The sequence below is a fragment of the Artibeus jamaicensis genome, unplaced genomic scaffold (genome assembly GCF_021234435.1).
Source record: "Artibeus jamaicensis isolate MK-2021 breed Jamaican fruit bat unplaced genomic scaffold, CSHL_Jam_final scaffold_537, whole genome shotgun sequence".
NCBI classification, from domain to species: Eukaryota; Metazoa; Chordata; class Mammalia; order Chiroptera; family Phyllostomidae; genus Artibeus; species Artibeus jamaicensis.
Genome location: NW_026522047.1, coordinates 38,153,286 through 38,178,292, shown reverse-complemented (window position 1 = coordinate 38,178,292; position 25,007 = coordinate 38,153,286). Strand labels below are relative to the sequence as shown.

Genomic DNA, 25,007 nt, shown 5'->3' with positions numbered 1-25,007 from the left:
AGTGGTTTTGCTGGGTGCCTCTGGCTCAGAATATCTCATAAAGCTGCAGTTAAGGTGTCAGCCCAGGGCAGTAATCATTTCAGGATTCAGCTGGGGTTGAAGAATCCACTTCCAAGTTCACTGTGCAGTTTTTGGCAGGCTTCCGTTCCTCACAGTCATTGGCCTTAGTTTCTCATGGGGGTTGTTCAGCACATGGCAGCTCACTCCCCCCAGCCAAGTGACCATAGAGACAAGGAGCCTGGAGATGGAGACTTGTTAGAACTGAGTCTGGAAGGAAGTCGGTAAGTCCAGCCCATCCTCAAAGGGAAGGGATTGCACACTGTTAACATCAGTAGACAGTGAACTTTGGGGGTCATCTTTGAGACTACCTACCTCAGTGTGACGTCTGCCTCATTCTGTTGTTTAAAGAAATCACTGGGCCAGCCCAGATTTAAAGGGAGAAGAAGTGAATCCCACTTCTCAGAGAGAGTGGTTCTGGTGGCCATCTTTGGATACCAAATGATAGAATGTGTTTTCATTAACTTGCAGTTAATAGGCATAAGCATCTTTCTTACAGGAAACTTCATTTAGCCTTCTCTTAGGACTGTCTTTGGACAGACCTTCAAGGCTTCTCGTCCCAACGCCAGTGTCAGATTTCCACATGCCAATCACGGCAGCAGAGCTACACCTCACACTGTCGTGAGTGGAGCTTGGCCGGCCCCACAGTAGCGCCTGCGTTTGTCTGCCATCTCTCTTCTGTGAGGACATTCCTCTGCCCCCCCTTGCGAGCCTGTCTAACTGAAACTTTAGGTCTGTGATAGTGGCCATTTATATCTTCTAAGTTCAGAACACAGGAGACCGTCTTTGGGCAGAGGGTACCTGATTTTCCTCTGCATATCCTACGCTAAAACCACATTCCTTCCCCCACAGACACCTGAAGATAGTTAATGCACTTTAGACTCGTCTTTTTTTTTTTTATTTAGGAAGGTAGTAAATTGTATATTACAAAGTTTGTCATTATGACCTTTTTTAAGTGTGCGGTCCAGTGGCATTAAATTCACAATGTTGTGCAACCCTCACCTCTACTTCCAAAACATCTTTATCAGACCAAAACTCTGCTCATGAAGCAGTAACTCCCAGTTCCTCTGGTAACCTCTAACCTACTTTTTAAAAAAAAATTATTTATTTATCTTTAGAGGGGAAGGGAAGGAGAGAGGGAGAGAAATATCAATGTATGGCTGCCTCTAATGCGTCCCCCTCTGGGAACTGCCCTGCAACCCAGGCATGTGCCCTGACTGGAAATCGAACCACAATCCTTTAGTTCACAGTCTCGCACTCAATCCTCTGAGCTACACCAGCCAGGGCTAATCTACTTTCTATCTCTACGAAATGGAGTCATATAATTTGTAATCTTTTGTGTCTGGCTGATTTCATTTACTATAATATCTTCAAGGTTCACCCATGCTGTAACATGTATCAGATTTGCTTCCTCTTTAAGGTAATATTCAGTGCGTGTATTTGGGTTGTTTTCATCTTTTGGCTAGATGAATAATATTGTTATGACTTTGGTGTATATCCGTTCAAGTTCCTGGTTTTAGTTCCTTTGTGTATATACCCAGAAATGGAATTGCTGAATCAAATGGTAGTTCTGTTTAACTTTTTTGATGAATCACCAAACTTTCCTACACTGGCTGCAATATTTTACCCTCTCATCAACAGTGCGTAAGGGTATCAGTTTCTCCATATACTTGCCAACACTTTTGTTTCTTTCTTTCTTTTTTTTTTTACATCCATCCTGCTGGGTGTAAAGTGATGTTTTACTGGGGTTTTAACTTGCTTTTTCTTAATGACTAAAGACGTTGAACATTTTTTGTGTGCTTCTCATTCATGTGTCTTCTTTATTGCTCAAAAATGAGCAATGTCTTTTGCTCATTTTTTAAATTGGGTTGTCTTTTTGTTATTTTCTGGGCACTGTACTCTTTCAAGATCTGTAAATTACAAATATTTTCTCCTATATAAATTCACAAAAGATAGTGGATAGTGTAGTTTTATTTGTAGTGTCTTTGGCTTTGGTATCAGGGTATCACTAGCTTTGTAGGATGAGTTAGGAAGTATCCCTCCCTCCTCTTCTGTTTGTTTGGAAGTATTTGAAAAGGATTGGTGTTAATTCTCTATAAACATTTGGTAGAAATCACCAGTAAAGCCACCTGGTCATGTTTTTCTTTTGGGGGATGTTTTTGGTGACTGATTCAATTTCCTTATTTGTTATAGGACTACATAGACTTTCTGATCCTTATTTTTATAGTTTCTATTTCTAGAAATATGTCCATTTCAACTAGGTTATCCAATGTATTGGTGCACGTATGCATTCTCATTATTGTTCTTCGTATTCTCTTATCCTTTCTATGTCTGTAAAGTCGGTTTTAATGTCTCCTCTTTCATTTCTAATTTTACTGATGCATGTCTTTTTTCTTTGTATTTTTTCATACTTTGTACATTTTCGGTCTTTTTAGATTTTAGTGATTATCTGGGGGATTACAGTTAATATCTTAAACTTACAACAGCCCAGTCTGAATTCTGACAGCATGTGAACACTCTGCTCCCAACATGTCCTGTCTCCCTTTTACATTACTTTGACAGATTACATCTTTATACCTGTATGACCATTAACATAAATGTACAATTTATTGTTTTCTGAATTTGCCTTTTAAATAATATAGGGGTGATAAAAAGATTTACAAGCCAAAAGTCCAGTAACACTGGCTTTTACATTTATCTGTGTATGTAGTTATCTTTACCAGTGTTCTTCATTTATTCATTGGGCTTTGAGTTACTATCTAATATCCTTTTATTTCATCCTGAAGGACTTTTGTAGGGTAGGTCTTGTGGTAACAAAGTTCCTTAGGTTTACTTTATTAAGAAGGCTAGCGATTTCTCCTTTATTCTTGAGAGATACTTTTGCCGGATATAGAATTTTAGTTGACAGATGTGTACTCTGTCCTCCCACTGCCTTCTGACCTCCCTGGTTTCTGGTATCAGCTGTCAGTCTTACTGAGGATCCCTTGTGTGTGGCTGGTCCCTTCTCTGTTGCTGCTTTCAAGAGTCTCCGTCTTGGGCTTTCAGCTGTCCGACTGCAGCACGCCTCATTGTGGATTTCTTTTGAGTTTATCCTTTTTGGAACTTGTTGAGTTTCTTGGGAATGTAGAGTGATGTCTGTCATTAAATTTGGGAGGTTTTTGGTTGTTAAACACTTTTTTCTACTTTTTATCTGTCTCATCTCCCTCTGAGACCCCTAAGATGTGTATGGTGGTACACTTGATGGTGTCCTGCTGGTCCCTTATGTTCTGTTCATTTTTCATCACTTCTTTTTTTTTTTTTTTTAAATATTTTATTTATTTATCTTTAGAGGGGAAGGGAAGGAGAGAGGGAGAGAAACATCAATGTATGGTTGCCTTTTGTGCGTCCCCTGCAGGGAACTGGCCTGCAGGGAACTGGTTTGCAACCCAGGCATGTGCCCTGACTGGGAATCGAACCGCGATTGTCTGGTTCGCAGGCCCGCGCTCAGCATCACTTCTTTTTTCTTTCTGCTCTTTAAGCAGATAAGTTGACTAGATAAGTTTGATTGCATTACATTTAAGTTCACTGATTCTATTTTCTGCTTGCTCAAATCTACTATGAACCCCTTTAGCAATTTTTTTTTTAATTTTAGTTTTCGTACTTTGCAGCTCTAGTATTTTTATTTGGCTTCTTTTTTATAGTGTATATCTCTTTATGGATGTTCCTGTATTGTTCATATAGTGTTGTGATATTTCCTCTAGTTATTTTTTAATTAAAATATATATGACATACTGTGCAACTTTAAGGTGTATAACATGTTGATTTGTACATTTATATATTGCAGTATGTTGGGTTGGCCAAAAAGTTCATTTAGTTTTTTCCATAAAAATGACAGGTTTTATTTTTACCAATAACTTAATTGATTTGGATATTTTGAGTATGTCGGCTCTCTCCCATATAGAGTAACATTGATGGTTCTCAGCTAATGTCTCAGTTTGATCACTATCAACTTTAGCTGGTCTGTCCAACCCTGGAGCATCGTCCAGTGAGAAATCTCCAGCGCAGAACTTCATAAACTACTTTTGACACATTCCATTAGTCACAGCACCTTTTCCATACACTACACAGATTGTTTCTTGCATTTCAGTTGCGTTTTTATCTTTCTTGAAATAATAAAGCATAATATGCAGAAAATGTTGCTTAATGTTATTTTCTTCCATCTTCAATATTAAAATGTCTACACAAAAATTAACCAAATTTTTTTTAAATGTACCTGATATGACAGCTGTCACAATACAATCTAACAAAATTCTGTTGAATGAAGTTAAAGACAACTAAGTGCTACTAGAGCCATCTTATGGGGGGGAAAAACCAAAGTTTTTGGCCAACCCAATAATTGCCGTTGTAACGTTACTAATACCTCTAACATATCACATAACTTTCTTTTTGTGTGTACGTGTGATGGGAATAATTAAGTTCTAGTCTCTTAACAATTTTGATGACTTTAATACGATACTGTTGTCTGTAATCACTGTACTGTGCATTAGATCTTCAGGACTGCCACAGAAGTTGCACATTTCTGCCCTTAAATGATCTCTCTCCTGTCCTCCCCTTCCTATGCCAGCCCCTGATAACCACCATTCTAGTCTGTTTTCACAAGTTTGGCTCTTTTAGATTCCACATCCAAGTGAGATCAAACAGTATTTGTCTTTCTGTGACTTACATCACTTAGCATAATGTTCTCAGGGTCCATCCATGTTGTTGCAAATAGCAGGGTTTTCTTCTTTTTTATGGCTGAGTGGTATTCCATTGTACTTATGTGCCACTGTTTCTTATTCATCCTTTGACGAGACACTTAGGTTGTTTCTGTATCTTTGCTATTCTGAATAATGCTGCAGCAAACAAGGGGGTACATGTATTGCTTCAGTACCCTGTGTTCATTTCCTTTGGACGTATGTGCAGAAGAGCAATTGCTGTATTGAATGGTAGTTTTGTTTCTAATTTTCTGAGGAATATCCATACCATTTTCCATAGTGACTATGCTGAGTTACATTCCCACCAGCAGTGCACAAGGTTCCCTTTTCCTCACATCCTCACCAGTGCTTATCTCGCCTTCATTCTTTTTCTTTTTTAAATATATTTTATTAATTTTGCCATTACAGTTGTTCTATTTCTTCCCTTCATTCCCCTCCACCCTGCACACCCCCTCCCCCACCATCCCCCCTTTAGTTTATGACCACGTGTCTCAAGTTCTTTAGATTCTATATTTCCCATACTATTCTTGCCCTCCCCCCATCTATTTTCTACCTACCGTCTATGCTACTTATTTTCTGTACCTTCTCCCCCCTTCTCCTCCTTCCACTCCCCTGTTGCTAACCCTGCATGTGATCTTCATTTCTATGGTTCTACTCCTGATCTAGCTGTCCTCTTAGTTTGCTTTTGTTTTAGGTGTGGTTCTTAATAACTGTGTTTGCTGTCCTTTCACTGTTCATACTGTTCATCTTTTTTATCTTCTTTTCCTTAGATAAGTCCCTTTAACATTTCATGTAATAAGGGCTTGGTGATGATGAACTCCTTGAATTTGATCTTATCTGAGAAGCACTTTATCTGCCCTTCCATTCTAAATGAAAGCTTTGCTGGATAGAGCAATCTTGGTTGTAGGTTTTTGGATTTCATGACTTGGAATACTTCTTTCCAGCCCCTTCTTGCCTGTAAGGTCTCTTTTGAGAAATCAGCTGACAGTCTGATGGGAACTCCTTTGCAAGTGACTGTCCCCTTATCTCTTGCTACTTCTAGGATTCTCTCCTTCATTTGAATCTTAGTTAATGTAATGATGATGTGCCTTGGTGTGTTTCTACTTGGGTCCAACTTCTTTGGGACTCTCTGAGCTTCCTGGATTTCCTGGAAGTCTATTTCCTTTGCCAGAATGGGGAAATTCTCCTTTATTATTTGTTCAAATAAGTTTCCCACTCATGGCTGTTCCTCTTCCCCTTCCGGTACTCCTATAATTCAGATATTGGAGCGTTTAAAGATGTCCTGAAGGTTCCTAAGCCTCTCCTCATTTTTTTGAATTCTTGTTTCTTCATCCTTTTCTGTTTGGTCATTTTTTTCCTCTTTCTGGCCCACTCCTTTGATTTGAGTCCCAGTTTCCTCTCCTTTACTATTGGTTTCCTGTGTATTTCCCTTCATTTCAATTAGTTTAGCCTTCATATGTTCCTCTAATTTGTGGCTAAAATCAACCAGTTCTGTGAGCATCCTGATGACCAGTGTTTTGAACTGTGCATCTGAAAGTTTGGCTATTTCTTCATCGCTTAGAGTTATGGGCTCTGGGGCTCTGAGTTGTTCTTGAGCCATGTTTTGATCTGTTTGTGCCTGTTACATATGAGGAATGGAGCCTTAGGTGTTTACCAGGCTGGGTCCACCCAGGTTGCTGGTTTGTGACGCTGTATGTGGGGGTGGGATCAGCGAGGGACAATGGCGGTTCCCTCTGCAGCTTCCTGCCGCTGGGGCCTGCGTGGTCCGTCTCACCACTAGCTCCTTCACTGGTTTATCTGCGCGTAAATGCGTGACCATGGTCAGCCCTCAGTGGGTCCACCACCCTGTGCCCTCAGTGGGTCCGCCCGCTTCTCCACACCTGGGATCCACCCACGGCTGCTGGCACAACTGGGTCACTCGCCCGGGTCGGTCCGGTGGATCTTTCCTACTCGACCGCACTCTGCTGCTGGTTCTGCCCCTCTTACTGGTTTGGCTGAAGGGTTTGTTATTGTCAGACTTCCAAATAGTTCAATTTTCTGTGGTTTGGCTGTGTTTTTGTTGCTAAAACTTTGTTGTTTTTAAACTTGGTTGTACAAGAAGGTGCAGTGCTTCCACCTACGCCTCCATCTTGGCAGAAGTCTCATGATGGCCATTCTAACAGGTGTGAGGTGATACTTCCCTGGGCTTCTGATTCGCATTTCCCTGATGGTTAGTGATGTTAAGCTCCTTTACATATACCTGTTGTCCATGTGACTGTCTTCTTTGGAAGAGTGTCTATCCAGTTCCTCTGTCCATATTTTAAACTGATTTTTTTGTTGTTACTGAGTTGTGTGAGTTTATATATTTTTAAATGTGTTAAATTTATTGGGGTGACATTGGTTGATAAGATCATATAAGTTTCAAGTATACACATCTATGATCCACAATCTGTATATTGCATCTGTACATTGCATATTTTGTATATTAACCCCTTAGCCACTGTGTGGTTTTCAAGTACTCCCTCCCATCTTCTAGGTTGCCTTTATACCTTGTAAATTTTTTGCCGTACAGAAACTTTTTAGTTTGATATAGTTGCATTTGTTGATTTTCACATTTGTTGTGTTTTCTTAGTTCTTTCCTTTAGCTCTTAAGCATATTTCATACAGTTGATTTTGCCTAATCATCCCATTGTCTAAGCTTCTTCAAGAATAGTTTCTCTCCAATTTATTTTCTGTGAAGGAGTTTTATTTTCCTGTTATCTGTATGCTTTGGGTTTTTTGTTTTGTTTTTTGAGAACTGCACACATGAGTATTATAAAGGTCAAAATTCTCCCCCTCCTTAGGGATTACTCTTGAGGACTGTAGTCATCCATTCACAGAGTAACTTTTATAGAGTGTATTCTTTGTTGCATAGGGCCCCTAAGGTTTCTGTTCCGTTGTCTCTGCAATCAGCCTGTGACCTGACAGGGATTTCCTTAAGTGTCTGGATCTTTAAAAGAGAAGTAGGTAGGAATGAGATCTTTTCTCGGCTTAAAATAGACACTCTGGGGAAAGCCAGCACAGTGGGGAGTGAGGGAACAAAACAAAGGCAAGCATCTGCTCAGGCCCAAAGATTTGGGGGGCTACAGCCAGCCACTCTTGGAAAGAGGGGTAGGTGGCTCTCACCCGCCGCTGTCTCACCAAAGATCAGGCACTCGCCCCTGGTTGCTGGGAGAGTTCCATCAGTCCTGGTGTCCCAAAGTAGTTGGTTCTGACTGGGGTCTCTTCCCAGCTTCATGGTGGCTTTTGTGGAGGGATGGTCTCTGGAATTACCTACGCCCCCGTTTTCCCTCTTAAAGTCTGGTTTTTTTAAAAGACCACAGATAGAAGGGGTCCCTCATTAGATGGCACACTGATGGTTTGGCACATGAGCAAAGTGGTGACGATGGTCTGTGACAGCAGACTTCCCACACCGGTGGGAACAGAGCCGCCCCTCTCTGCATGAGATGTGGGCCCTCCCCCAGCAGACGCCCTCCGAGGGAAGGAAGGACCTAAGAACTAGGGGCCAGCCCGTCCATCACCACATCCACACAGGAAGTCAGCACAGCAGCTTCTGTTTAGACTCTCCATGCTTGCTCTGTAAGTTACCTGCTTTTGTTCTTGGTTCGTTTTCACTTTGTCATTTTAGTACACTACCTCAGAATGGATAGAGGAGCCCTTAGGCCACTGGGTAGCGGGTTGCTCCTTCCATCTCTCCTGAGATAGTCTCCGTGTCTTCCAAAGTGATGGAGAATAACGTGCTGATATGTTGTAATAGTGACTTGCAATAACCAACTACTTTGAAGAGCTGAGATTATATATGGGTAACCTTGTAAGTTTTTTTTTTAATAGCTCAAGAAAAAATTATTTCTTTCAGACACTTAGGGTCATTGAGTTAATTGGTTCATTTTTAAGTGTTCATAATAAAAGCCTTTGCCCAATTCTCATATCAGTGTGCATTGTCGAAGAGTGAAAAATTGCCATCATACTAAGAGATCAATGAGATATATAGTCTCATTTCAGTAGCAAATGAATTAAACTAATGAATACATTTGCCTTGAATTAATGCTGGTAGGTGTATATCAAGCACTCAATAAATAGTTGATTAACTGAAACCTGAAGTAATTAAAACAAAGTTTCTTTCATTTGTTTTTATTTCACTGATTTTTTTATTAAGTAATCATGAATCATCTCAATTTTGCATCTAATCAGAAAAATCAGATCTAATTTCAAAGGATAGAATCAGCATATTTTCTTTCTCTTCTCAGGTTTAGCTTTAGGAATATCATGTGGGCTCAGTTTTAATTCAGTATAACACATAACTAGCTATGAGGGGCAACTTAATATCCTAACAAAGGTAATATCTAAGAATAGGAATATATATATGCACCCCTGTGTTCATTGAAGCATTATTTATAGTAGCCAAGATTTTTAAGCAGCCCAAGTGCATGCCAGTGGATGAGTGGATAAAAAAGTATGGTACATTCACATAATGGAATAGTACTTGGCTGTGAAAAAGAAAGAAATCTTACCTTTTGCAGCAGCTAAAATGGAACTGGAGATTATTATGCTTAGTGAAATAAGCCAGTCAGAGAAAGACAAATACCACGTGATTTCACTTATATGTGGAATCTAATGAACAAAATAAACAAATGAAATAGAAACAGATTCATAGACACAGGGAACAGACTGACAGCTGTTAGAGGGAAGGGGGTTTTGGGGTGTGGGTGAAAAAGCTGAAGGGATTAAGGGGGGAAACAGAGAGAAAGGGGATAAATGATGATGGGAGGAGACTCGACTTTGGCTGGCGAACGCACACTCCCGTCCACAGATGACGTGCTGTAGAGTTGCACATCTGAAACCTACATAGCTTTATTAACCAATGTCATCTCAATGAAATCAATAAATGTTAAAAAAAATTTTAAACAGTAACAGGAATGTGCCTCATTTTCCTGCTTCAATTCATTTTCCTGCTTCAGACTTGAAAATGTCTAATTTATAAGCCCAGAATTTTCTTTTCCTTGAAGAATTCTAGGAGATAAAACTTTGATATCTAGGCTCTTAGTACACACTCAATAAATACTTCATCAAATAAATTTTTTCAGTGTTTCTTCCTCTATTAAAACACCTTAGTAATGTGACACTCTTTCTGTGTGAAGCTGAAACCACTGACCCCAGTTTTGTCTGAATTTCCATGCGCATGGAGAATTGTCTCCCCATTTGGACCGGCATTTACAGAGTTAGAATTACTTAAATCTTCTCTTTTTCATTTTCAGAAGTTGACAGTAAACTGTAACAAATAGATTGGAAAGTCCATCAGAAGTTAAACAAGGTCAAGAACGGAATCATCATCCGGGAAGTGCCCCTTGCTGGCTCCTCCCAATCATGGTCCCCTCCCCTTGGAGCCTAATAGTTTTGGTGTTTCCTTCCATGTTTTTCTTTATATTTCACTACCTAATAAGGATTCCCTTAGGTATACAGTTTTGTTGGGATCCTCTCTAGAGTATTTTTAGAGTAACTGTTCTGGCTACTTTTTCTGCAATATTGTGAGAATCACATTGTGTGTGGCTTCGCTCATTCATTTTCACTGATAAGTAAGGTTCTGCTGTGCAGATGTCTCACAGCTGATCTGTTTCACTCTTGCTGGATATTTGGGTAGCTTCCAGTTTGAACTTAGGAATATTCTTGTGCACGTATCTTGGGACCCACAAACACACACTCTGTAACATGTACCTAGGCCTGGCGTTGCTGGATTGCAGGGAGTACGAATGTTCTGCTGTAACCGTCTGCAAAGTACTTGTCTGAAGTGCTCTCAGTTCTCACTCCCACCAGGACTGGGTAAGATTTTCAGTTCAGTGTGATGAGTGTGTAGTGGTTTTTCTTTGTAGTTTTAGTTTATGTGCCCCTGATGACTAATGAAGTTGACTGTCTTTTCATATGTTTATTGACCATTTAGCTATTCTCTTTTCTGAAGTTTCTGCGTGTGATATATTTTCAAAAATCAACAAGACATTATTACTGTTGATATATATAGTCAGTATTCACCTAGATTTATACTGGTGTACTTGCCACTCTCTTTGCTCTTCAGTTTGTGCAGCCTGTCTAAGGGAGTTTATTTTCACTTGTATGTATATGATTCTATGATGTGGGTATTAAGTGATCCTGAATAATAGATCTGTTTTACTACTGATGGGTATTTGGGTAATTTGTAAGGATTGTTTTCTTTGTACCCAGAGAATTCATTTTAGTAATAATCTGCTGGTAACAATGATTCCGGTATTGGTTGTATGAAGTGTCCTTATTTTGCTTCATTCTTGAAGGAGGTTTTCGCTGACTGAAGAGCTCTGAGTTTGTCTTCACGCTCAGCACCTTCTCTCCTGTGAAATGTTCCTGGTTTGTCTGCTCTTCCTGTGGGGTCTAGTTCCCATCATTATTCCACCTCTATTGCTTTTTCCCTCAAAACTTTATATTGTCTTTATCTTCTTTTTAACGAGGATGGCCACAAGTTACGGAATCATTACTGAAAAGCTTTCTGCCCAGTTGTTCTCGCGTCTGTTGACATAGTGTCTCACTGCCTGCCTGCGCCATCAGTCCCTTTGGTGGGCCTTGCTCTTCCGTTTCTCAGGAACCCTCTCAGGTTGGAGTAAGGTCATCGAGTTTGTCCCATCCAGTGGTGCATCCAAAGAGGGCACTGGAACACTGGTGCCCAGTATGGGAGGTACAGTGATCTGGGGAAGTCGATGTCCTCTCTGTACTGTGAAGGAAAGGCACGTGCGTTACCGGAGCAGGCTCGGTGTTTAAGGCCAGCGTGGGGGGAGTGGTGTCCGGCACTGCCATCGCACAGGCGCCTCGGCTCGTCGGAGGTGCTCTTCGAGCCACGGGGGCGCCCTGGCTGTGTGACCTTGAGTGGCGCCCCTTCCTGAAATGCAGGTTTCTCCCAGAGTAACCATTCCAGCCGTGTTGGTTTTAAATTAAGTTGGGACCTGTCGAGCACCCAGCTTACAATGCCTTACAGTGAGTGTTTAAGTGTGAAAAGGTGTGTTCCTCCTCTAGCTTTACATTGTACTTCAGTATAAACAACTGTAAAGTTGTTGCTCCGTTTGTTTGTTTTTAAATGGAGTTAGAATCACAAGCAAGTTTGGGTTTGGGCTCATTTCCTGCTCTTGACTTTCTGTCAAAAGGAAAAATGCGTTTACTTCAGTGTTCTGAGCCTCGACCCTGTCAGATTTACCCCTTAGAAAGGAGGAGCTGGTAGTGACGTGGCAGTCCTCAGGGCTCGGAGCTGCTGTGCGGCCGACTCGGGGGGCACGTAACTGCCTTACGCCTTTTGCCTGCTTCTCCCCTTGTTCTAATCAGCAGAAGTAAGTAAATAGCCAGGTTCATTCCATTTTCATCTTTGATTAATCTTCTTAAGAGGCAGTTGGCATGTGCATTTTGTGTGGTTGCCTTTCTTCCTCAATATTTAGAATAAAGAAAACTGTGTCTTAAGCTAAATGGTGTACATCTTTCAGACAGCGGGAGCAGGCCCTGGCTGGGTGGTGGCACAGCTGGTCAGAGCATCAACCCATGTGCCGAAAGGCTGCGAGTTTGATCCCTGGTCAGGGTGCCTACAGAGATAACTGATCGATGTTTCTCTCTGCACCTCCCCCCTTCCCCTCTCTCTAAAACCAATGAAGATATCCTCAGGTGAGGATTTAAAAAGAGATGAGGATGGGGAGGGGGGAAGCAGGATCAGAAAGCATAGGATCTTTTTCCCCCACAACTAAGGGCTTGAGGCTTGAAGGCGTTTGGTACAGAAGAGGGATTAGAGAAAGGACAGCCCCTGTTTGCAAGTTCCTGGGAGGCCGGCTGTGGCAGCCGCCTCGGAAACGCAAAGGAGGCTTTCCATCCAGCCCCAGCCGCCTCTGCTGCTCTCCCCGCAAGCCGAGCAGACAGTGTCCTTTCTTTTAGTTAGCACTCTGCCCAGGGGCTGCATTCTGTCTAAGGTGTCTGCAGCTGAGATGGCACCTGTCATTCTAATATCTAAAGTTTATACATTCACAGAAAAGTTTATTTTCTTCTCCCCAAAAGATATGTTTGTTCTGAGGCAGAGGCCAGGAAGGCAAGCAAGTACCTGCGTCCGACACTGGCCACTAAAGCCAAATCTTAGAACTTCACTCTAAGCACATTCCAGGCATTCTTTTTCACCTTATCTCATTTTATCACCAGCACAGCTGGTAAAGTGGTGAAGGTAATAGTACTTATCCTGTCTTTAGGGACAGAAATAAGGCCCCGAGATACAGATAAATTCTAGTGGGTTAAGTCACTTGGGGGATAAAATAAAGCAAACATTGGGACTGTGCCCCCTCCCCTCCTCCAGTCCTCAGGGCTCCAGCGACTGCTGACTCCGCTGCTGGAGCACCCTAAGGATCGTCGCACACCCGTGGATAAATTCACTCCTGCTCACTTCCCAGCCCGGGGATTAGCAGAACCACACTCAGGCCGTCAGGTGGGGGACTGAGTAAGTCTTCTCAAGGGCAGAAGCAGCATTATGCTGAGGCTCATGAGACAGCCTGCCTACGTCAGTGCAGGAGGTTGGCTGACGTCAGCCGTGAAATGTAATTGCTTTTTCTTGGCTGGCAAACAAAAGGAAAGTTACTGTGACAAGGGCTGTCTGGGAGCCCTCCTAAGCATGGAGAGAGATTCAGTGTGGTCTCCATCCAGCCCGGGCGCTGGTGTGATCCCTTCTAAGCTGGCTGACATACTAATACTTTGGCCAGAAATGGGGGGAAATCCTTTTTTCAAGAAGCAAGAGGCACAAAGAAAACAAATGGGAATTTTTAAGTAAAAAGAGATTGGAGTTCGGACTGGCTAGAGGTCAAACTTCTTTCCTCAGAATACTTAGAGCTTCCCGGAGGGTCCAGAAATAGCCTTTCCCTCATAGCAGTGCTGTTGGAAAGAGCCAGGATACACGCCCCAATGTTGTTCTTCCTTCCCCTCACCAGGGGACGCCTGAGTGCCTCCTCCCCAGGTGCTGGTGCCCGGGCCCGCCCCTGTGTGAGGCAGCAGTAGAGAGCCCAGGGCACCTGGCTGCTCTGCTGGGCTCATTTCTGAGGAATGCTGAGGAATAAAGATGTTCTTTTAGCTGGCAAGCAGAACAGATCAGGGCACTGCTGCTCCCTGAACTTTGTGGTTACCCAACAGCTGTCTAGTCCTGCGTTAGACACAGGAACTGCGTCTCTCTCACACTGCTGCTGTTTACGGTGGGCAGATGTAGGCTGTGGCATGTTTTGGGAAGTACTGTTGACCCTTGAGCAACGTGGGTGTTAGGGGTGCTGACCACCTGCACATTCAAAAATCCACGTGTAACCAAGTCAGCCTTTCATTTGCACGTCCAGACTACAGTTGACCCTTGAACAACGCGGGTTTCAATTGTTCAGGTCCACTTGTACAAGTGGAAACCTAACTGTTCAGGAGTCAACTGTATTTTTTTTTTTTTTTTTTTAGTTAAGAAAAATTACCCTGTCTGGTGTGACTCAGTGGATTGAGCACCAGCCTACAAACCAAAGGGTTGCTGGTTCAATTCCCAGGCGGGGCACATGCCTGGGTTGCAGGCCAGGTCCCCAGTTGGGGGCATGTGAGAGGCAACCAGTCAATGTAGCTCTCATATACACATCCATCTTTCTTTCCCTCTCTTTCTCCCTTCCTTCCTGTCTCTCTCTTTTTCTTTCTTTAAAAGAAAAAAATTTAAATTACAGTGGACATACAATATTAGTTTTAGGTGTATAATAGTAACTAAACATACAACTTACAAAATGATCACCCTGCTAAATCTAATAACCATCTAATAGCTTACCTAGTTATTACAGTATTGCTGGCTGTATTCCCTCTGCTGTACTTTACAGTGTAACTGACAGTCTGTACTTCTTAACCCGTCACCTTTTTCACCCAACCCCCCTCCCATCTGGCAGCCATCAGTTTGTTCTCTGTACCTGCGAGTGTTTGTTTTGTTTGTTCATTTATTTGATTTTTCAAATTTCACATAAAAGTGAAATCATATGGTATTTGTCTTTTTCTGTTTGACCTATTTCATTTAGCGTGACAGTACCCTCCACGTCCGTCAGGTTGTCGCAGACGGCAAGCCTTCTTTCCCTTTTACAGCCGAGGAGCAGTCCATTGTGCAGATGCACCCATCGTGTTCAGCCATTCTTCATCAGTGGACACCTGGGTAGCTCCCCTGTCCCGGCTGTTGTAAATGATGAACATGGGGTTGCATACCTTTTGGGAATAGTGTTTTGGATTCCTTCACCCAAATACCTGAAGTGGGATTGCTGGATCATATGGTAGTTCTGTTTTTAATCTGGGGGGAGGGTACCTCCATACTGATTTCCACAGTAGCCATACCGTTTTACAATCCCACAAACAGTGCACGAGGGTTTGCTTCTCTCCACATCCTCTGCAACACTTGTTGATTTATTGATGATGGCCATTCTGACAGGTGTCAGGTGGTGTCTCATTGTGGTTTTAATCTGTATTTCCCTGGTGATGAGTGATGTTGAACATCTTTTCATATGTCTATTGGCCATCTATATGTCTTCTTGGGAGAAATGTCTTGAGGTTCTTGGGTCATTTTTTGGTCAGTTATGGGTTGTGGGGGGGTGGGGGTTGTGTTAAGTCATATGAGTTCTTTCTATATTTTGGATATTAACCTCTTATATGTATCGTTGGCAAATATCTTCTATTCAGTAGGTTGTCTTTTCATTTTGTTGATGGTTTTCTTTGCTGTGCAAAAGCTCTGTAACTTGATAGTCCCCTTTGTTGTTGTTTGTTTCCTGTGCCCAAGAAAACAGTATTACTAAGAGCAATGTCAAAGAATTGACTGCCTGTTTTTTCCTAGGATTTTTATGGTTTTGGGTCTTAGATTTAATCCATTAGTCTTTAATCCGTTTTGAGATTATTCTTGTATGTGGTATAAGAAAGTGGTCCAGTTTATTCTTTTGCATGTGTCCCTCTACTTTCCCTAGCACTATTTATTGAGACTGTCTTTACTACATTGTATAGTGTTGCCTCATTTGTTATAGATTAAGCAACCATATAGGCTTAGATTTATTTATGGGTATTCTGTTCCATTGGTCTGTATGTCTGTTTTTGTGCCAGCACCATGCTGTTTTAATTGCTATAGCCTTGTAGTATAGTCTGATACCAGGTAGTATGATACCTCCAACTTTGTTCTTCTTTTTCTAGATTGCTTTGGCTATTTGGGGTCTTTTGTGGTTCCATGTAGATTTTAGGATTTCTGAAAAAGTCCACTCATATTTTTATAGGGATTGAATTGACTCTGTAGATTGCTTTGGGTATTATGGACATTTTAATTGTGTTAACTTATCTGAGCCTTCAGCAAGGCATAACCTTTTTGCTGGTGGAGGGTCTTGCCTCAGTGTCGATGAAAATGCGATCTCTGAAATGCAGTAGAATGAAGCAGTAAAGCAAAGCAAAATAAATGTGGTATGCCTGTTCAGTAAATCTGCAAACATTTATTGTTACATGCCAGACATTGTACTAAGCCCTAATGATAGACATCATTGACTTCAAAGAACTTACATTCTCAGAGGGGATGCAGACATGCAAGTAAAATAAAGCACGGCGTGATCACCAAAACGATAGAACGGCCAGCACTGAGAGAGGGGGTTTTGAGTCCCAGTTTCTGTGTGGATAGGCGAAGTCTGTGCCAAGGTGTCTGGGAGGGTGGGGGGTGTGGTGTCCTAGTTGATGAATGGGGGTGCACTCAGGAGAGCCAGCATGGCAGGTTGGGGAAATTGTGCCTGGTTGGGTGACCCTGGACCGTAAGTAGCAGGGTGTTTTGTGGCAGGAACTGAGGCAGGAATAAACCAGACTGGGCATGAAAGACTTTGTGTATCAGGCCGAGGAATGTGAGCGTCGTCTTGGGACACGCTGTTAGTAGTTTAAGTGGGAGGGTAGCGTAGTCAGTTTACCACTCTGAAGTGTGATTTTAAGTGGTGGCTTGATCTCATGTGTTTATCACTTGCTGTTCTCCTGCTTACACGTCAGTTACAGTATTTCCAGTAAGTAACGGAAAACTCAAAATGGCTTAAACTCAACATGGAAGAACCTTGAAGATGCCAAGCAAAATAAACCAGTCACAAAAGGACAAATACTGTTTAAGTTTACTTGAAAGAGCTTCCTAGAATGTAGCGAAATCAATAGGGACAGAATGTAGAATGTGGGTGCCAGGGACCGGGGGTGTGGTTTCTGTTGTACAGATGGAGAGTTCCGAGACAGGTAGTGGTGAGGGTCGTGCAACAGTGTAAATGTACTTCATGCCCCTAAACTGTGCATGTGAAAATTGTCAATTTTATCTCTTTTACCATAGCACAAAATTTTCCAAAACAACATGGCTTGAACCAAATGGAAAATGTATTATTTCATAACAGCTATGGAGGCAGAGCCGTGTCCGGGTTGAGTTTACGGTGTCGGCAGTGTTCACAAGGGACCCGAGTGGTCTTCTTCTGCCTGCTCTGCCATCCTCCACACAAACGCTTCATCCCCAGCCAGCTCCCCTTCCAAGACACCTGCCCCAGCAGAAATTACTTTTTAAGACAATACCCATGGAAAGAGACCATCTTCACCATGTCTCTTAAGACCAAGAAAGGCTGTCAAAGCCACGTGTCACTCAGCATCTCCATGTAGACATCCCTTCTTCTCAGTGACTTTCCAGTCTCTGTAAATGGCCAGTCCTTTTTCTCAGAACTAGTCCTTGACTCAGACCAAAACCCTGTGTGTCACCGGTACCCTTCTCTTCATGCCACACCATGTATACATCAACAGGTTCTTTGAACTCTGCCTTAGAAATGTTTCCAGACTCCACCCACTTTTCACGACCAGGACTTTGCTTTGCAGCATCACCGTGTCTTCCTAGATTATCCCAGTAGCTTCTTGCCTGCTCTCCCTGTTTCTGCCCGTGATCACTGACTCGTCCATTGAAAAAATCATCTGAGCGCTTGAATACGTGCCAGGCATTTCTCCGGGCACTACTGGCAGCTCTGCAGTGAATACAACGAATAAAAACCCGGACCCCCTGGAGCTTCCACTCTCAGAGCACCAGTCACACTGATCTCTTTCAAACACAAGTCAGTCACGGCTCTCCTTTGATCAGAATCCTCAGGTTCATCTGTTCGTGGTAATAGTCTCTGCATGTAACTGAAGATGAGGAAGAGTCAGTACCAAAGTACCCATGTCTCCGCTGAATGCTGTCACGCCACACAGTTCAGTTTGATGTGCATTTTAAAGTGGGAGAAAAGGAGGTAGAGAAATAGTTTCTAGCAAGTAGGATCCTAGAAAGATGAAGCGCCACATTGATTGACTCCAGAGGCACCTCTATGGTGTAGTGATCATTGTGACAGTGGTTTCTTAACCACCTGCCTGTCTTTCTGCTCCTTCTACTTTTTTCACTGAATGTGTTGGGCAAATTGAGCTCTCCAAGCACACTGAAGCATCTATTAACTGAATGTGAGGTTTTTCATTGAGACAGGCGTACACATAGCAAAGTACCACTGGGTTACTTTTTGTAGGTGTGTGTTTCCCTTCCTCAGTCCATGTCATCTCCCCAGTGTAACCAGTACTCCACCTTCTGTCTCCATTAAGCTAGTTTTGCCTGTGTCTAAACTCTGCATTGATAGAATCTTTTATATTTGGTTTCTTTCATGCAGAATTACACGTGAGATTCATCCATGTTGTTGCAGATAGCTATGGTTTTTCGTTGCTGCATAGTACTCCATTCTGTGAAAATAACACAGTTTATCTATTCTACTGTTGATAGATATTTAGGTTATTTCCTGTTTAGGATTTTGTGAATAACAAGTCATTTGTAAGAATGGATGTAAGAATTCACTTCTCTTTCCACTTGGGAGTATAATTGCTGGGTCCCGGGATGTGCTTACAGTTACAGAACTTTAGGATATGGTACAGACAATGAAGTGTGTCCCTCAGAGAGTTTTGAGTGTCTTCCTGTATTCAGTGGCCTGAGCTGCTGCCTGACCTGTTACTCTTCATGTTTTTGTCTTCCCCTTGCTCTGTCTCAAGCCGCAGTGTTGCGCAGAAGTAATGACAGAACGCAAAGACAAGGTGGTGCCATGCAGGATGAGTATCCACAATCCTTGGATTAAAACGGAAATTCTCCCGTGATCTATTATCACAGGATGTGGTTTTCTTTACCTCCATTGAAGGGAGTAGGACACAAAACATGATGGGAAATCCTGTTCATAAAGAGCAAATGTTTAGGCTACAGAATTGGGCTAGGCTTGAAAGAGCTAACAATTATTTGATTTCGTGCACAGTACCAATCACTGGCAGGACAGGGTGATGCACAAGATAAATAGAGCTCATCCTGTGTAGAGGCAGACCAGCCTCTGTGGGGGGCGAAGCTCTGGAAAGACAATCTCTGGTTTTCACTTACAGGACAAACGCTTCTCTCTGCGTACTGTAAGCTACCCACGCAAACGTGCGGGTCCTCCACACATCAGGCAATTCTGTAACACCAGCTGGGCATCCTGCAGCTTAGCTCAGTTCCGACACCGTCTCCAGGGAGGTAGTGTCCGATCCTGCGGGTTAAGGGTTCGGTCCAAAAAGACTGCTTGCACTTCCGGTTCCAGTCACAAGTCCAGGCTGTTACCTGTGCCTCTAACCAGCGGGCTGTAAACTGCAGGCTCCCACAGCCCCCTCCTCAGGGTCAGTTAACTCGCTGGAGGGAACATGAGCAAAGACCTGGAGCATAGTGTTTAAGGGGAGATCATGGCAAAAGATGAAATTGGGACTGTTATCAGAACCCAGGTCATGAAGAGCTTTACAGTAGTAACAGTAACAGCCAGTGTTTCTGAGGACCCGGCCTCTCCAGACTCTGGACCAATCACACTTCGTGGACCGCCCCATTTTAATACTTAGCATCCTTAAACATGGGTCCTTGTTACAGGTGATGAAATGGGGTTCGGGGAGATTGACTGATTGGCCCACTCCACAGACTATAAAGTGGCAGGTGCGGGCCTCATCCCACCGACCGAGCGCCCATTCTTTTAGCCGCTCCAGTCGGTGCTGCCGTGTGCGCCGCGCTTCGTGCCCCCGTGAGTGCAGCTGCTTCTGTGTCGTGTCGTATTTTGGACTGACCTAAGTCAGCTAATGTTCCTTAAATGTTTGCAGACATGAAGTGGGTAAAAACCCTGGGTACATACATTGACCATGTATCAAAATAAATCTACCAAATAAAACTACTACAGTTAACTAGCATTAATTCAATGAGACTGAGGATATTTTGCTGAAATCGCCGCTCATGAGCAGCGAGTACGGCAGTGACCGTAGGGTGCAGCCTACCTTCGCTCCCGGCGGCCCCGTGGAGGCCCCGTTTGCCCGAACCTCCCGGAGTGCTGAGGGGCTCCATCAGAGTGAAGACATCTTGCGCGTTCAGTCCAGTGGAAGGTGCTCCGCCAACTGGATGTACGTGTGCAGGCTCTGAAATACAGTTTCTATGTGTTAATGTATCCTGAATTCAAAATCATAGAAGTGATCCATACTAATAAAATGAGATTCGGTCTGAGATGTAGTTTGGTCCGTTGTGAATGAGAGTGGGAATGAGCACGGTTATGAGGGGAGTGTTTGCTGGATTTTGAGGGTTGCTACAGTTACGCTTAGGAGAGATTCTTTTCTTACTTTTGTATTTTTGCTTCTTCACAGGGGTTGGCACCAGGAATTATTACAGAAAGATTGGCTACAGATTACAAGGCCCGTACATGGTAAAGACGCTGAAATAATGGCCACAACAGTCCACCCTGATGCAGTGTCTCTGGCGGGAAAGAGAGATTCCATACGTCTTGACTGCTCGACAGAGAGGCTGCGCAAAGCAGATAGTCCTACCCTGTCCCCTTGGCAAGAAGTTTCGCCCTCACCCTGCACCTGCGGAGACTGGAAGCTGCTTTCCGGGCGGGACCTGCATCCGGGTCCGAGCGCAGTGGTGTGCCGCCCTCTGCGCTTTCTCCAGGAGTCACTTCCGTTCTCAAAGCTTAAGTCGTCATCTAGTTTCTGAGTTCTGCGTGAGGCCAGCAAGTGACTTACTCGAGCACACTGACAAAAGCAAATCAACTCATCTGGATGCCGTAAGTAATGAAAGAAACCAGGTGTTACTGGAGGAGCAAAGTTAGGAGTAAGTTACTTGTACGGTGTAGGGACAAAAATCAGGCTGAGCATATGAAAACTGACAGAATTTGAACTGTGGACCTAAACTACCTACAAAGCATTCCAGCACAAGAACCTGGGCTTTTGTTTTAATGCAAATGATTCTGGGTTCTGCGCTGACGTTTGTAGTAATCATGTGATGGGAGGGAGAACTTGAGGTATGTCTGTCTTTCCAGCTTGAAAGCTGCTGTTTTCATATGCAGAAATCTACAGATTTTCATGTTTGCATCTACCGTCCACCACGGGCCACCGCGAACACCCTGAATTCCAGTTTCTCGTCTGTACTCCCTCCTCTTGACTCCCACAGTCGTGCAGACACTTCCGCCCAGAGAAGTGCTCGGCCTGTGTTCTGTCTGTCCCAGCAGGCAGGGTCTGACTTGCTGTGTGTGACTGTGGGAGTGTGGCCCTGAGTCGAGATTTCCTTCCCACAGGAGCTGTTCCCTGTGCTTTGATTCTTTAGGATGAATTTAGGACGAATCTGACCGGTGTGGGTGGCTTGGTTGGCTGGGCGTTGCCTCACGAAGCAAAAGGTTGCCAGTTTATTTCCTGGTTGGGACACGTGCCTGGGTTGGAGGTTCAGTCCCAGGTCAGGGCACGTATGAGAGGCAACTGATCGCAGTTTCTCTCCCCCTCTTTCTCCCTCCCTTCCCCTCTCTCAAAATAGATAAATAAATCTTTTTTAAAATGATGAATTTTGGTTTGTTTTAATATGAAACAAAAAAATGCAACACGGGCCCAAATCTAAGACTAGGAAAAGGATTGGCTTATAGACCTGTCTCTGTAAATTCCGGGTAATCTACTAAGAAGACGCAGCCTGGAGAGGTGTCAGTTCTTAAGAGTGTGGCTTAGCCGTGTGCCCCAGCTTCTGTGGCATCTTACAAACGTTTATTAAGTGGAATTCTTTCCCCTAAAAGGTATAAAAAACAAAATCTTCGACATACAAAGAGGAACCATGTAAGGGTTTTTCTCCCCTCCAGGTGCAGCGATCTTGGCCACAGATTCCCAGGTTTGAGTCTCCAGCCCGCGGCCCCCTCACTTCGGTCTGCCACTCCGTTTGCCGGCCACGAGGCGCATGGCACTGCCTTTCTCGGGGCCCTCTGTGGAGCACAGAGACTTTCCACACCTGTCATTTAGGGAATTGAGCTAGTTCCCACATGTCTGTGTTTCCCTTTAAAAAGCAAACTAAGAAAGCATGCGCTGTGATGGCTGGGACCACATGTAACGAGCTGGAGTGGGGAGCAGGCCAGCCCCTCCCACAGCGTGGCCAGGACGCCCTGCACGAGCCTCTGGGCCCCGGTCTCTCGTCCGTCCTGTTCACCCAAATGCGTCCAAAAGTGTGCGGTGCAGTTGAGTCCTTGGGAAAACTAAAGATTTGTGTGTAAGGGTTTTTAAATAAAGTAAGACTTAAGTTGTCTAGGAACATGACCACGTCTCATGGCTAATAGCATCACTATTCCGTGTGGGTTTTCATCTCGGGGCCCAGGAGAGTACCAACCTCTTTCCAGCTCATCCCAGCCTTCCTGGGAGTGAGTCTCCCAGCCTCGTTCAAAGACGTGGAACCCTCACAGCTCCACGGGGGACGGAACTCCAACAGCCTTCTGTCACCAGAAGCTTCAGCTTCTCTCCCGACTGCCGAGGACTTACGGTATTCAGGGACGCGGCACTTCATGGCCTGGCCTCCCAAAGGCGTGTGCTCCTCGTACAACAGGCCACCTCCTAAAAAAGGCCATTTCGGCGTGACCCTGCTGGCCTCTGCGTGAAACCTTTGAAGCCACAGTTGTGTTTCTGATCTGTGTTGGACGACATGTTAGCAACCGCCTCAAATCCAAATAGCTCTGTTTAGTTCAAGTTCTTAGAAATCACCTGGAGAGTATTAAAAAAAAAAATCAAGCTATATCAAGCAGATGGAAATCTATTTGAATAAAAAAGGAGATTTTAAAATACATTATCACCCAGTGAAAAGGATAAAGGTGTTTCTCAAATGGAATGAGTGAACCCCTTTTATTAAAGGGAAACATTTTCACTGACTCAATACTGAAATGTACTGCTAAAAAACCAAAGCCTGTTCTCTGAAAACATCCTTCAAATCATAAATTTTCATTTCCAAAAGGTTTTAAAAATTATCATTTAATTGAAAACAAACATTTGTCCGTAAAGAACTTACAGAGCCCTGAGCTGATGAAACACCTTGAGATCTAGGTTCTGCAAACCCGGGACCCTCAGCTCCCTGGACAGGCCCCCTGCCTCGGGCTACAGCTTCCCCGAGCTGTGGCTGCACTTAACTGCACCTGTCGGGGTAGAGGGCAAGGCCCAGATGTGGTCACATTTCAGAGACATCCCATCGTCAACCGTGACGTTTTCTGTATAAACAGTTGTTACTCTGCTGAAGTGGCTTCCGAGGGGCGTGCGCCCTCGGACAAGCGAATTCCCTGCCTCTCAGCAAGTTCCCTGTCTGTAAACTGGGAACCTCCCTCAGGCAGCGGTCTCGAGGACTGAATGAGTACTTGTACTTAACATTCCGAGAACAGGGCCTGTGGAACGGAAAACGCACTAGAAGTACTAGCTGTTATAATACCAGGATATTTCACCCATTTTGATGACGTTTCTTATCCGTTGGCAATAGAATCTGGTTTTCTTTTGCAAGAATCTAAATTTTGCTGGAAGCCAATGGCAGAAGAATAGTATCTGGTGCTCCACACCCTTTTCTTCCATCCTAGTCTAGCTGGTCCTTCTATTTCACTCACTAGGGTTACAAATGCTCAAACTTATGAGCAAGAGACTCACTGAGCATGTGCAACAGCAAAAAGCATCTTTAAATATCCCTGTAATTCTGGGGGCCTCCCAGAAGGCCGTCCAGTGTCGGTGCAGACTGCCGCCCTCGCCTGTGTGTGCTGGCGGCCGTGTCTAGGGAGCCCTGGGGGTGGGGCGGGCAGTGCCGCATTTCTATACGTTGGAGCTGTGGGTGCCAGCAATACTCTTGTGCAGGAAGCTCCAATAACTAAGTTTATGGGCCTTTTAAAGAACCTGATTTTAACAGACAAGGAATCAAGTACATGCCTGTGAAAAGGAGCAAAAGCAGCTGTTTTTCTACATCCACATGTGCTGTGTTGACTCCGACCTCTGTGTCTTCACCTGCCTCCAGGAGCCTCCTCGCCCACCCGGGAAACAGCTTCTCCCCCTCCAGGGAAGGGGCCACCATCCGTCACCCACGGCCCCAAGTCCCACCGCGTGCTGCCCTCGGCGCCGGAGCCCTCCCCCCTTCTTGACCTGTGTCATCAGTGCAGTTCTAAAGCTGACGTTGGTCTCCCAGTGAGCGAGGACCTGGGCCTGCAGTCAGACAAGGCCGCCAGGCTGGCCGGCTCTAGGATGTCTGTGGGCCGCACGCACTGGGCACTGGGGCAGGGACTGTGACCCTGGAGCGGCCCAGCCTGGCAGCACTGGTCTCGGCCACTGAACGGACTGAGGAGTCAACGCCCGAGCCAGGGGCACGGGCTTTCTCACTCCGCTCGGCCTCACAGTGCCTTTCGTTAAGGAGAAAAACGTTTCTGGGCAGCATGTGTTTACAGAGGCCCTAACAGGTACAGAGCAGCAAGTCTGCGCTTTTGTATTATTCATCCTCGCAGCAACCGACCTGTGGGGAAAGTCCTGTTGTCTCGGTTTTCACGATGGCAGGTGGTGGGCATGAATGATTTCGTCAGGAGAGGATGCAAAGCAAAGAGAGTCCACTCTGTGTGTGTAAATGAAAGTAGCTTAAAACTTGGTGCACTCACTATTGAAATAAAACAGAAAAGCACGGGGTTACCCGCAGTCCCACCCTCCGAGAGAACTGAGTGACAAAGGCCCTTCCATCTGTCTCTCTCCAAACGCGCACACGCACGGTTTACACAGGTCGGTTACACTGTGTGTCCTTTGTCACCTCTTTACTTGACAGAACGTAATGAGAGCGAGCACCTGGTGTTGATGCGCGTGGCTCTACTTTGTCCTTTTTAATGACTAACATTC

At 44.2% G+C, this 25,007-nt stretch overlaps 1 protein-coding gene and 1 long non-coding RNA gene across 2 annotated transcripts in view; one reads left to right on the top strand and one right to left on the bottom strand.

Moving 5' to 3' along the window:
• Positions 1–21,693, top strand: part of ELP3 (elongator acetyltransferase complex subunit 3) — a 97,280-nt gene extending 75,587 nt beyond the window's left edge. The window contains exon 15 of the mRNA XM_037154376.2: positions 20,508–21,693. Within this exon, the coding sequence (XP_037010271.1) occupies positions 20,508–20,584 (77 nt within the window). The 3' untranslated portion in view covers positions 20,585–21,693. The remainder of the gene's footprint in view (positions 1–20,507) is intronic.
• On the bottom strand, positions 19,978–24,725 carry LOC128626343 (uncharacterized). The gene is made up of 3 exons (XR_008390274.1): positions 24,637–24,725; positions 22,501–22,868; positions 19,978–20,285 (listed from the first exon to the last, which is right to left on the bottom strand). It is a non-coding gene; the product is annotated as an uncharacterized LOC128626343 (long non-coding RNA).
• Between the last annotated feature and the right edge of the window lie 282 nt (positions 24,726–25,007).